Raw genomic sequence first — 13633 nt, 5'->3', positions numbered from 1 at the left:
AGAGGAAATTATCATACAAGCTCTCACATCAAGTTGAGCTCGTATGTTGTCTTCACTATCCACTACAAGTAAGGTTTAGCTTCTTGCACATCATTCACAATAATAGTGGGATAATATGTCCATTTAAAACATTTTCCCAAACACCTCTATCAACTGACTCCATAAATGTTTGCATCATAACTTTCCAAAAGTAATATTTATCATCGGTAAAAAGTGGAGGTATGTTGATGATGGCACCTTGAGCATAAACTTAGTGTTGTCTAGCCATTTTCATAAACTTTTTGAAAAACTAGCAAAGGAAGCTATGATACCAATTGTTGGAAATACACAACGAAATACAAAACGAAATGTTTGGTGTCCGACAACAACCAAGATGGGGAGTGAATTGGTTTTTTGATAAAACTAGCTTCTTTATAAACGAACTTCCTTTTTTTAAAAAAATAACTTCACAAAACAATAAAATCAAGACAAATAAGAACAATTAAATAAGAGAGAACAACTTGCACATGTAACTTTTATACGGGATTAGATAAAAAAGATCATATGTCCAGTTGTTAGGGATTAACTAATAACTAGAAATAAACCAATAATTTATAAAATGAATTAGAATAGAGGTTTAGAATAAGCTTCTCACGATTGACAAAAGATTGACAACACCTCCTTTTGACACACACAAGGATGGACAAGCTAAACTTTGCTCAACATATGTGCTACTACACTAAGACCAACATTTCCTTTCACTTAGCACCAAGTTTCTCAAACTCACTTAAAACATAAAGAGTTTATACAAAGCACTTAGTTCTCAAAATGGTTTTAAGTTCTCGTAACTTTAGAAGAGCTCATATGAGGTATATATAGGCTCAGTTTGAAAATAAATCAGAAGCTCAAGAGTCTTCTTACAACTAGCATGGATAATTGATTATGCCAAGTGGTAGACGATTATCTACAAACCTTTTCAAAGTATTTTTCTAAAGATAATCGATTATCCCAATTGATAATCTATTACCTATGAACCATTAAAAGGGTTGTTCTTCTAGGATAATCGATTATCCCAAACAATAATCAATTATTCCATAGAGCATTGTCATTTCTAATGTTTACTAGGATAATCGATTATTCCAAGTGATAATCGATTATTCCATTGCGTTTTCTAAAAAAATGTTGCTTTAATCTTAAGCTCTTTTTAATTTTTAACTTATGATCTTGACAAAGCTAAGTGTAAAATACAAAAGCTTAGTCTAGAATAGAGTTATAAATAACTAAAAACAAAAGCTTTAGTTGAATAATACTTTCTCTAATCTTCAATCCCAATGTTAGTTTCATTATCAAAACTCTTATTATAATTAAGGGAGTTAAATGTAGAACAGGGATGACAAAATGTGGATACAATTTCAAATATACTAGAACGTCGTGAAAAGAAAAAATAATAAAATAAATGTTGATTGTAACAATGAATCACCGTTCTTGTTGATTTCCTTTATCAGTTTTATTTTATCTTAGTAATTTACTTTTCTGCAATATACATTCCTGCAAACCCTTTGTTACCATTCTCTTTTTAACCTATCATTCTCCACATTATTTCCATATTTTTATTTCTCCATTAGTCCATCTTAACAACTAAAATATATCAAAACATTATCACTAAAAAGAAATGCATGATTTGTTGATTATAATCAATACAACGCGAGAATCCTGTGAGTTAAATATTTTCGTGACTTTGACACAAAATATAAGTGAATTGTTTGTAAAATTTGTTTTGACAATAAGTACATAAAACATTCAAACATTTTAAATCAAATTAAAAATATTGTACAAATATCAAATTCGCGTAGAATAGATTGGATTCTTTTAAAGATAATGTGCAAACATTAAATCCTAATCCTCCATAAACCACTTGACTGAAAAAAATGTATTAGTTCCCTGTAACTGTTATTTCATGGGTTTGGTTTACTTTGTATGTATTTTTCTTTACTTTTTATATGGTAATTTATTATTCATTAAGAAGTTCTGACTAAAAAAATTCTAAAAAGTAAATTAAAACATATTTGACAGTTACATTCAAGTCGTAACTAAATAAGCAAGAAATATCTTCCAATGCTTTTTCTTTTGAAAAATAATGTTTTGACACCCTTTAAAAAATTACTTCCATTTAACAACTTACTTTAATAATATAATAATGTATACTAGAATTTTAAATAAAAAATAAAATAAATATGATTTTAAAATATTGAATATATGGTTTCTTTATTAGGTGGTGCAAATATATCACAACTTCTTCCTTTTACAACACTAAATCAAAATAACATAGAAAACTAATTCGCCTTTTAACAATTGATTAAACTAAAGTGATACTATATTGATTTTATTGGTACGTATATTTAAAGATTTTTATATATTAATATTTTTTAACAATTTTGTAATAATAGGACACGTGTTGTTACTTTATTGATTTCGTTGAATTTAATTTTAGAAAAATATTTGAAACACATCAATCACAAGCCACTATATATGTGTTATCAAAAAATTGTCAAAATAAAAGTTATTAAATTTTTTTCATATTTAAAATGAATCACGACGAGTTGTAAAAAAACATTTTCTTTTCTTAAGATACACTATGTCTATGTTTGAACGTAGCTCATGTAAAATAAATATGAACTGATATAATAAATTGAGACAATCCTCATTCATGAAAACATTGACAGAATTAAGAACACACTAAAACCCTTATTCCCTAACTCATCACTACCTCTACACAACATCAGAGAATGTTTCAACATTTAGTACCAATGCCACTCACATAAAACTGTCGTACTTAAAACAATAACAAGATGTTATATATGTATATATACAAAAGATAGATTACTCATTACAATTCATTGCTGATACACTTGAAACTATGATCTTATTGAGTCACACACGTGACACTAACTCACCTCAACATTCTGATGAGCAGATTATTGCTTCATCTTTGGCGTCCACACTTTGAACCTTTTCCTCATCCTTCATGCATGTTTTCTCTTCAGGTGGTTTCTGTTGCATTCCGAGTTCACTCAGTAAAGCCTTAATCCACACAAACATGGAGCTTCCCAAGCTAACCCAAGAAATGGCTTTGCCAACTTCATAACTGTAAAGCTGTCCTGAGAAACACCAACTCAAGAGCAATATGTTCCCATTGTAGAAGAAGACACTGAGCAATTCAAGAAGCTTCAGAAACAAATACTTGACAGAAATTGGCCTGAGCAAAGGGTGCTGAGAGAGTGAATCAAAGTCCAACTTAGAAATCAGTGGGCAATGAGACAAGTACCGATTGTTAACCTTGTGATCCTTCACCCACTCAATGATGTAATTAGCCAGCTTTGACACCAGCAAGTGTAACAGGCCAATGACAATGTTGAACAAGCAAGTTTTGAAAATCTCATGGTTGAACTTCAAAGCAGCTTGCCAGTACCAATCTATGGCACCGCGTGTGGCTCCCCAATAGATTAAAGAGGGTACTCCGATCCCAACACAGATTCCAAGATGAGAGTGAATCTCAAGAGCAAATTTCACGTACAAACTGATGGGAATGCTTACACCCCATGACCATGGCTCGTTCATGAAGGCACTGGAGAGGGAGGAAGAGCCTTCATTGATGAAAGCTAAGATACAAATGGAGAGGAAGTGAAAGATTTTGTCAAAGTCAGGTCCTTGCAGAGCCATGTTGGTTGATCAGAGGAGTGTCACAAAAGGTTTCTCTGATGTTGGATCATTTGAAGAACTGCTTCACCAGAATAGGACCATTTATAGAACGCCAGAAATTTCCTTGAAATTTCCATTTTCATGAACATTTGAAAACTGTTGTGCGTACAGAGAGGAAGTACTTTAAATTCCTTCATGTGTGGACATTTTATAAGGGTTTGTTTTAAGTGTTGGTGCTTTCTACTTCTAAGTGAACCAGAATCTTCACAGAAGTTTCGTTTTGCCAATCTAGTGTTAAAGTAGAAGTTGTAATTTTAGTACGTTTCTCATTTTATCGTGTTTATTTGTCCAATTGGACCCTATAGCCTTTTAGTTGGAAAATAATTCCTATCTTTTCTAGAATTATTTAGTTTATACATAATTTTTTTTTCCTATAAATAAAAGTAAAAAGAAATGGGGGTGAAAAAGAGAGTATGGAAGTGTCATTAATGAGGAGGAAAAAGGTACCAACAATATGAGTGTTTCATCCTACACCTCCAAGATCTCATCCTGCACCTCCAAAAATTCCACTTTTAACCTTCTGATATCTCATCATCATCCTGCACCTCCAACTTTTTCAAAATTTTATTTTTAACTCTAATAAATATTTTCCCATTTTCTTTTCTTTTTTATTAAAAAAATCTTCACTACCTTAATAATAATTTAATTTATTTTATTTTAAAATTTAAATATTATTTAAAATAATTTTTTATTTTAATAATTATTAAAATATAATTTATATTATAATAATAATTATATTAAAAACATAAAAATAAATTAATAAAAATAATAATAATAATAATAATAATAAAAATAAATTTGATTTAACATATTCAAATATATTAAATTATAATAAAATATTAAAATAAATTAAATAATTATTAAATTTTAAATAAAAATGAAAATTTTAAAAAGCTTATTTATATATTAAAATCTATAAAATATGTTAATACTTTTCTTTTTATTTAAAATTTAATAAATATTAAACTTAAATAAAAATTATAATATGTACTTATTATATTTTTATATTTTAATAATTAATAAATATAATTTATATTTTTAAAATAATTCTATTAAGAAAATTGAAAAATAATAACTAAAATAAAAATAAAAATAATATTTAAAATCATATTTAATATATTTAAATATATTAAATTATATTAAAATATTAAATTAAATTTAATAATTATTAAAATTTAAAAAAAACAAAATTTTGAAAAATTTGTTAATCGGATATCGATATCCGATGAGTTATAAATCGGATATCCAGGGTTTTTAAAATTTTATTTTATATATAAATTTTAATAATTATTTAATTTAATTTAATGTTTTAATATAATTTAGTATATTTAAATATTTTATTTAATATAATTTTATTTGTTATTTGATAAATAACTGTTTTAAAACTTTCTTTATTATTTAAATTTTAATAATTATTTAATTTAATTTAATATTTTAATATAATTTAATATATTTAAGTATATTAAATATTTTATTTAATATAATTTACTTTTTTGTTATTATTTTTATTTTTTATTATTTTATTATTTTATTTTTAATATAATTATTATTATAACATAAATTATATTTTAATAATTATTAAAATATAAAATTATATTAAATAATATTTAAATTTTAAATTTAATTATTATTAAGGTGATACAAAGTCTTTTTAACAAGAAAAAGAAGAAAATAAAAATATATTTATTAAAATTAAAAATAAATTTTCTATAAAGTTAAAGGTGTAGGATAATGATGAGATGTCAGAAGGTTAAAAGTGGAATTTTTGGAGGTGCAGGATGAGATCTTGAAGGTGTAGGATGAAACACTCCAACAATATTAGGGTTATATCATACTATAATGAGAACTAACTCTTATTACTAATGGAAATTAGTTACAAAGGGGAGAAGAGACAAATGCTTTAAAGGCAATGATTACAGGGTTATCACTAATTGAGGAGAAAAAAAAGTATTATTGAATAAGAAAAGATAATATTAAATAAATGTAAAAAATTTATCTATATCAAAATATTATTTTTCTTTTTGGATTATATAGTAAACAGTTAATTATTCATGGAAAATCTGTCAAGTAAGGGGGAAGAACAAGAAATAAGTCTTAGACACTTTGAGATTTTATACGCACTGCTCTTTGAAAAGATAATCCAAGTCCAATTTGCCATTCCTAGTTTAATTATTAGATCCCTTGAAATTTAATAATAAAAAATATGTATATTAATCAATGAGAAAATATGTAATTTGATGTAATAATTTCATTGCGCATAACGTATATTAAGATAGCCTTGATCACTCACTTGTTATTGTTTCTGACGACAAACATTTTGAGATTTTATTTTTCTAGTGGAACTTTCCTGTTTTGTTTTTTTCAATATTTTTTTTTTTTGTATTTTTAGTAAAGAAGAACAATTTTATAGCACAATCTACTTGTTTTTCATTTCTCACCAGCAGAGGATTCGCAAGACAATATAAAATAAAAGAACAATTCAATTCCTAGCACCCTGATATAACTAATCCTAAAAGGATTAAATTTGTTTTTCTTTCCTGAGTTTCTTTATAAATTGATTTTAGTCCTTATGTTAAACAAATTCATGTCTTATATTTTAAAATAATTATAATACTAATAATTTTCATCAACAAAATACTCTAATGTTTGGTTTATGTAACTACATTAACTATATATATACACACGTTTGTGTATGTATGTACATATGTGTATAGTTGGTCGAGAGTAGAAGATTATTAGCAATATAGAAATTAAGTTATCACAATTATTACCATTATCATACTTGTCTAAAACCAATTTTTGACAAAACATCAGAGATAATTCACTGATAAAAGAAGAGTTGATATTTCAGCCTCCACTTACACTATTCTTTATTATTACCGAATAAAAGTATTTTAATCCCTAATTCAAAATGGTTATATTTTCTGAAATATTGACAATGTTCTGTGAACATTGAAACGTGTCATCCTCTTCCACCTTGCAAATAAAGAGTAGAATCATATCTTTTTACTCTCTTGGACTGATTACTACTTGAAGAATACTCAACATATTGAAACCGCTCTCAGAACTTATTCCAACTCAATAATTGAACAAATAGAAATTTTATAGAACAAATATTTTGACAAGTTTAGAAATAAAAAAAATATATTCAACTCATTGTAAAATTAAATAAAATACTTGTTAAATGGAATTGGTCAAAACTCAATTTTAAAGTTTAATAATTTTCATAATTTTGTAATTTTCAGAAAAAGTTTAATTAGTATTTAAGATTGTTTTCAGAATAAATATATATTGCTAGCATTCCTCGTTTGTAAATAATATACTTGGGTTCCTCTTTCTGCAACGAACTTGTGGTTGAGAGCTCAAAACACACTCCTCTACCTTACAATGATGCCTGGATTTCAGCACGAACTATTCTTGTCCATCAAAATATTCCGTTGCACGATAAGAAATTAAAAGAATATCGAGGAAAAGGAGTGAAAAAAGTGGAAGCAAATGTGCACTTAATAGAAATATTTAATTCTGTCAAACACAGTTCTGTAATAGATGTTTAGCACATCCAAAATATAGCACTCTTGACCCACTTATCCCAGCACCCATAACCTATAATACACCATATCTTCCATTATGTTTCCACGACCTGAATTTCAAAATAAATCGTTCATTATGTTTCGAACCAATGTATCATTTTCCCTCTCCAGGTCCACCAAAGAGATAACCCAGAGAAGAACCACCACCAGGGGCAGCATGGACCTTGGTTGAGGGTCGGTCCTGCAGATGAATTGGAAAAGAAATTCAGACACCAGTCCAAATGAATTCCAAACATAACAGAGTCTTCTTAGCAGGGGCGCCATAGACTTTAGAATGTCATGGAAAGTAACATTTTAGTGTAGTTTCATTTTGCAAGACATCGTCCCTTTAGTACAATGAGGAGGGATATTGTAATGAATTTGCCATGACAGTTCAAATAAGCACACATGGGACTAGATTAAAATAAAGAGATAGGAAGTCAACACCGAGTATTCTGAGCAGTACATATTTCATAAATAACAGTCAGTGCTGATATTCAAGGTAAAATACATGAAGATTTATCCTCATTTGAGTATATTCATCCTCATTGAAAAAGCATAAGAATCAACTGATTCTTATGTATACAGCAATAAGAATCAAAGCCAGATAAAAATTTATCATTCAGATATTTGATTGTTTCCACACTTGTTCAGATATTATTAGTACAGCTAACTAAATTGACATATCGCGACCTAACTGTTCAGAATTACGAACATGCTAGGTGACAAATTAAATCATCATCTATATAAACACACGGTAACAAAATTATTATAGTACAATACATATAAGACGATTAAAACACATTAGGGACAACCAACATATTTTGTAAGTGTGCAGTTTAGCAGTTTTAATCCATCTTAGGGCATAATAATTTTCATAATTAGTTCAGGTGTCAGAGATATAATATAATACCATTACTGTGTGTTCGTTTAAACAGTTTAAGCTTTTTGTATAGTTAGTTCTTTTCAGAGTTAAACTATAATACTGACTGACACTTGGAAAAAAGAGAAACTAAATATAAGTTAGAGGACCAAGTATTACCGTGATGAAGTTGCCAGTGTTCTGGCCTTCAGTAGAGTGACTGTTGATACCAGCAGGCTTGTTAGGGTCTATTGATTTAGGAGCCTCAACCGGTTTTGAAGGAGGCACATCATTTACAGCCTGCACTTCAGGTTGGGCGTTATTTGTTGCAGGTTTTGGAGCTGGAGCCTCTCCACTGCCAAAAAGATAGCCTAATGAACTTTGACCACCACCATAGCTAACTCCACGACCCATGTTATTCAACTGATCTTTTAAACCTAAACTGTAGTCTCTGCATTCAAATAAACAGACAAAGATCGCATCAGAAGTTAGGAAAAACACAACAAGAAAATAAATGGTGAATAATATGCGGTAACCAACAAATATATATTCATACCACATTCACATTCAACCACCCAGTAAACATTTATCAAATGTATTTTCACTAGTATTCAATCACCTAGTACTTATTTTATTCCATTTCCTTCGTACAAAAGCACACCCAGCAAATAAAAAAGCACATAGATTGACAATGTTGAAATTTGAAAACAAACAACTGATCAGACTTTATTGACGCCAAATTTCTGTTTTACAACCATTTTTCTTCCGGCCAATTGATCTTACATCTCATTCAACTCTAGGCCTTAAAACCAATTCAAAATCACAATTTGGGCACTACATCAAGGCTTTTGGGGTGGCCGCCAGACCACAAATTAAAACCTGGACTAAAATAATTTAAAATATATATATACACACATATATTTATCCAATCCAATCATGGAGTCAATGCACAAAACAACAAGCACATACTTGCAAAACAGAATAAAAATCAAATGTTCAATGTTCACATAATTCTAATTGTTTCGGTGGAAACAGAGTAACAACCCTCCGTTCCACAATTATCATTCATGTTTCACGGTATAGGAGCAACCTCAACGCCATGCGTTGATTCAAATAAATCACAGAACAGAAATCGGTTACATTAAAACCTGTGATTCCATACAGCAAAATAAAAACGAAATTGAAAATTGGGAATGGATCTGAATAAGGGAGATTGACGAGTTAGCAAGAGATCGAAAAATAAAATGCTAAATTAGTATCAAGAATAGAAATGAAAAAGAGAAATTTGAGTAAAAATGGGAACCCTAATGGAATTACCTGTGGGTGAGGAAGAAGCAGATCTGGGAAATGGAAAGGCCAGGGAAAGGAAAGGGAAGAGAAGTGTGTTATAAATACCCCTCACATTTCACATGTTTCGATGTTGTATAAAATTGTTCTAAATATAATAATAAATTATCAAATTTAAATTTAAAAATAGATTATAAATGTGAAGATTATTTTTTTCTGACCAATTATTTTTAAGCTTATTGTTTTGTTCTCTAAAATATCGTAAGTTTGTTTATTTTTATAAGATAAAAATACATTTTTAAACACACTTCTTTCAAACTAATCTTATCTTATATAACTAATAATATATTAAATATTTTAGGACTACATGCAATAGAATATTGTAAAGTATATATAAATGAGCAATTAATTCAAGAGATAAAACGCATTTTGGAAAGTTACATTACATATTTTTTATTAAATTTAAAATATTATTGAATGTGACAGTATGTATGTCAATTTCAATTTTTTACATTAAGAAAGAGTAAAATTATTTCCGCAAAATTGTTTAAAAATAATATATTTATTACTTTTTAATATGTACGTAAATAAACATTCAAAATATATTATTATATCAAGTCGACTTCAAGATATTAGAAAATATATTACTAATATTTATTTACTCATCTAATTATAGAATTCTTTTGATATTTTCTTATTTATTAAATATTTGAACATTTCGAATGTCTAACCAATAAATATATATATATATATATATATATATATATATATATATATATATATATATATATATATATATATATTTATAAAGGATAACCAATTTGATCTCATCTTTTATTCAAAAGTCTAAGAGTCTATAAATATCTATTTTTAAAAAATATTCGTTTAATTCTTTATTCTCTTCTATAACATTATATTTGATGTTTTAAAAATTTTTATTGATTTAAGTGTCAGAAAATCTTCTACAAATAGATTTATTATTGGTTTTCACTAACAATTTAGTAACAACTTATCAAAGTTATCAACTTGATTTCCTGAAGCACCTTTCATTCTACCTCAAAGGAACCACTTTCTCTTTCTAGTGAGGGTTAGAATTATAAGTGTGAGTCTAACTTTCACATTGGGTAGAAATGAGAAAATATAGTACTATATAAAGGTGAAGACCCATTAACCCATTATCTTAAGGTTTTTGGTAAAAAGTGGTGTCAATCCTTTATGTTATTAGACTCAGGTCTCATTGATGTTGTATCTTCCCAATGAACCTCCTCCTATTTATAAACCCAACAAGTTGTCGTTGGTTGGGCAACCTTGGACCTTTATTCCAACCATTTTTTTCGCACCATTAATCTCCAAAGGACCATCTTCATTGCATCCTTTTAGCTTTGTTTCAACCTAGCCAAGGAGGTTGCTATCACTTTTCCTTTGTTTTCAGTATTGTATGAGTTGTTTGATCTAGTGGGAGTTCAATTTTTTTACGTTACCTGATTTAGAGAGAGTTATCTCAAGAGTTCATTTTTTGTTTATGATAAAAAAAAGGGAAAATTTTAAAGCAAAGCATGATTCCTTAAGACTATTTAATGTTTTTCTCTTGTATAATTTTGTAGTTGCAGGTTATTACAAAAGATTGTAAAACATATTTTAATCATCATAAAAAAGGGAGAAATTGTTGCCAGAAGAAGAAGATGATGAAGATCGATATTAAAGAGTAAATTTTGATGATGATAAAAGCAAGTCCAAGAACTCAAAGTGATGACAAAAGATATTGAAAGACTTGTATTTTATTTATGTATGTAACTAAGCTTTTGTAATAAGTCATATATGAAGTACTTGAACACTAGAAGAGAGGGTTGAATAGTGTTGTAGGAAATTTTTTGCGAAGGAGATAATTTAACAGTTTTTTCAAGAGAATTGAAAAGTTTACATAAGTTATTAAATGCTCGACTTTAAGATTTAGTTCAAACTATAAATTCTTTAAGTAAATACTTTTCAATTGTTTAAATATGTTTGTTGTGGCACTTTGATGAAACTAGCTCTTAAAAAAATACATTTGGTGACAAGAGCTTTTGTAGTACTTAAGGTAATATACAAATGTCGGATTTGTAAAAAAAATGTTTAGAGAGAATAAAGTAATAAGCACATAGTTGTTTTTATACTGGTTCACTATACCGAGCTACGTCCAATATCCACTTATAACATAGAAGGTTCCACTATAATCTTCAATAAGATTACAACTGAGTATTTTCACCACTCTTGATATCCCTAGTCACTCCAAGTAACCACCGTTACTCTGACAAGTACTGAGTTTCGCTCACTCCTGGTATCCCTAAATAATCTATATATCTTCACGATATTTGTCTAGTTGAGTTTCACTCACTCCTGGTTTCCACTAGACAAACTCGTCTAGCTACCGTTTAACTTCACCAAGTTAAACATTAGAGTTTCACCTACTTTTGGTTTTCACTAGACACACCCGTCTAGCTACCGTTTAACTTCACTAAATTAAACGTAAAGTGTTTGAATTATCTTCAGAATTTACAATCAAAAGATTGGTTATAAATCCTTAGACAATAACTCTCGCAAAGAGGATATGTATGCAATACAATTCAATCTAACAAACTCACAAAATTTCTCTCTCTTCTTTCTTCTTATAATAGTAAGCTTATATATCAATGAAGTTTGAGAGTGTTTCTTTTCTTGAGCTTTTTTCTCTCAGATATTCTCGTTTGAGTTTGTGTTCTTGTGAACTTTTTCTCGACGTTGTTTGCTTGAGCCTTTTCTTTTTCTATGTTATTCTTTTTTTTTAATGATCTTCTATTTAAAGGCTTCTCAAAAGATATCCATTAGACAGAGCTTTGCTTTGATCTTTGAGTCTTCTTAGTCTTTTCGTATGTAGCAATTGTTGGTTATAGTTAACTTGTCAATGCATGCTTGCTTTTTCAGTACTTTGACAAAAGTAGACAACACAATTTTTCTGCCATGACTTTTGAGAGTAAGAAGAATATTTGCATGTTTCACTTGACTATTAGTCATATAAATAAGCAATAAATGTTCAATTGATTTTCACCTTCTACCAAAAGGGTGACCAACTAAAGTCTATGACAAATCATGGTTCTGATATTCACACATTACCTTCAATATTCATCATTCTCCATTAGAAATTGGTTTGCCTCTCAATTTTAAAGGACAATCAAATTTTCTTGTGCTGGATATACTGGATTGAACCTGAAATTTGTATTTCTTATACTTTTCACCCCTTTCACATTAGGGATGAAAAATGCTCATGCCCATGGTATCCGTGGATAAAATCCAAGATAAATAATTGGTACTCACGGGTAACGAGTATTTTAATATTTGTTTATAAATAGTTCGAGTGCATGTATCATACTATATGTACCTTGAAGTATCCATTTGATACGCTGTCGTTGAGGCTATCAAATTAATACTACTTTTCAAGGCAACTTCAGTATTGTCAAGTAGTATTTAAGAAAGTAGATAGGGTTAACGTAACCCTGAGTCGTCTCCCAACGAATACAGAATTGCTTTTGAATATCTGGCTCTTATGAATGTTATACAATGCTTATGAATAAAAGTAATGGTTGAAGAGTGTTTAAAGAATAAATAAGAAACTTAAAAACAGTTATGATGAAATAGGCTAATTCCACTGCTTTTCTAAGATAGATTCATCATCGGTTATTCATGGATAATTGTTCAATTGATTATTGTTTAAGTTTCAAATTAATTAATGTACATTCTTAATTAATTTGAGGGCGATCATGCATTTAACCAAAGTAAATTCTCAATCAAATGCAAAACCTTTCTAGATTATTCACAATAAATTCAACCAAAGTACATTCTCAATCAAATTTTATTGTGTTTAATCATGTCTATTCTTAAATCTCCTAGCCAAATTAAAAGCTAATCAATCAAAGTAAATTCTCAATTGATTATAGTTGAAATTATTACTAATCAACCAAAGTACATTCTCAATTGATAGTAAAAATCATTTAATCATATGAAAGTTCCTAAATTAAATCAAAGTAAATTCTCAATTAAACCTAGAAACCCTAGAACTCATATAATTAATATGCATGTAGATTCAAACACATTATGATGCAAAAATCTTTACTTTTAACAAGATAGAGAGATGAAAGACATAGAGAGAACAACTTAAATCAAT

General features: G+C 28.4%; 1 protein-coding gene across 1 annotated transcript; it reads right to left on the bottom strand.

Moving 5' to 3' along the window:
- Positions 1-7215: 7215 nt before the first annotated feature.
- On the bottom strand, positions 7216-9594 carry LOC124840177 (protein SPIRAL1-like 1). Its single transcript, XM_047316193.2, has 3 exons — positions 9487-9594; positions 8350-8620; positions 7216-7509 (listed from the first exon to the last, which is right to left on the bottom strand). The coding sequence occupies exons 2-3, from the start codon at positions 8581-8583 to the stop codon at positions 7423-7425; spliced, it is 321 nt and encodes a 106-aa protein (XP_047172149.1). The 5' UTR covers positions 8584-8620; positions 9487-9594; the 3' UTR covers positions 7216-7422.
- Positions 9595-13633: the final 4039 nt, after the last annotated feature.

The sequence above is a fragment of the Vigna umbellata genome, chromosome 3 (genome assembly GCF_029865625.1).
Source record: "Vigna umbellata cultivar VRB3 chromosome 3, Vumbellata_1.0, whole genome shotgun sequence".
Lineage (NCBI taxonomy): Eukaryota > Viridiplantae > Streptophyta > Magnoliopsida > Fabales > Fabaceae > Vigna > Vigna umbellata.
This window is presented reverse-complemented; position numbering and strand designations above follow the sequence as displayed.

Coding starts and splice junctions, on each gene's coding strand:
- LOC124840177 (XM_047316193.2), bottom strand. CDS start 8,583: ATGGGTCGTGGAGTTAGCTATGGTGGTGGTCAAAGTTCATTAGGCTAT. Junction 7,510..8,349: donor ACACTGGCAACTTCATCACG/GTAATACTTGGT, acceptor ATTCATCTGCAG/GACCGACCCTCAACCAAGGT.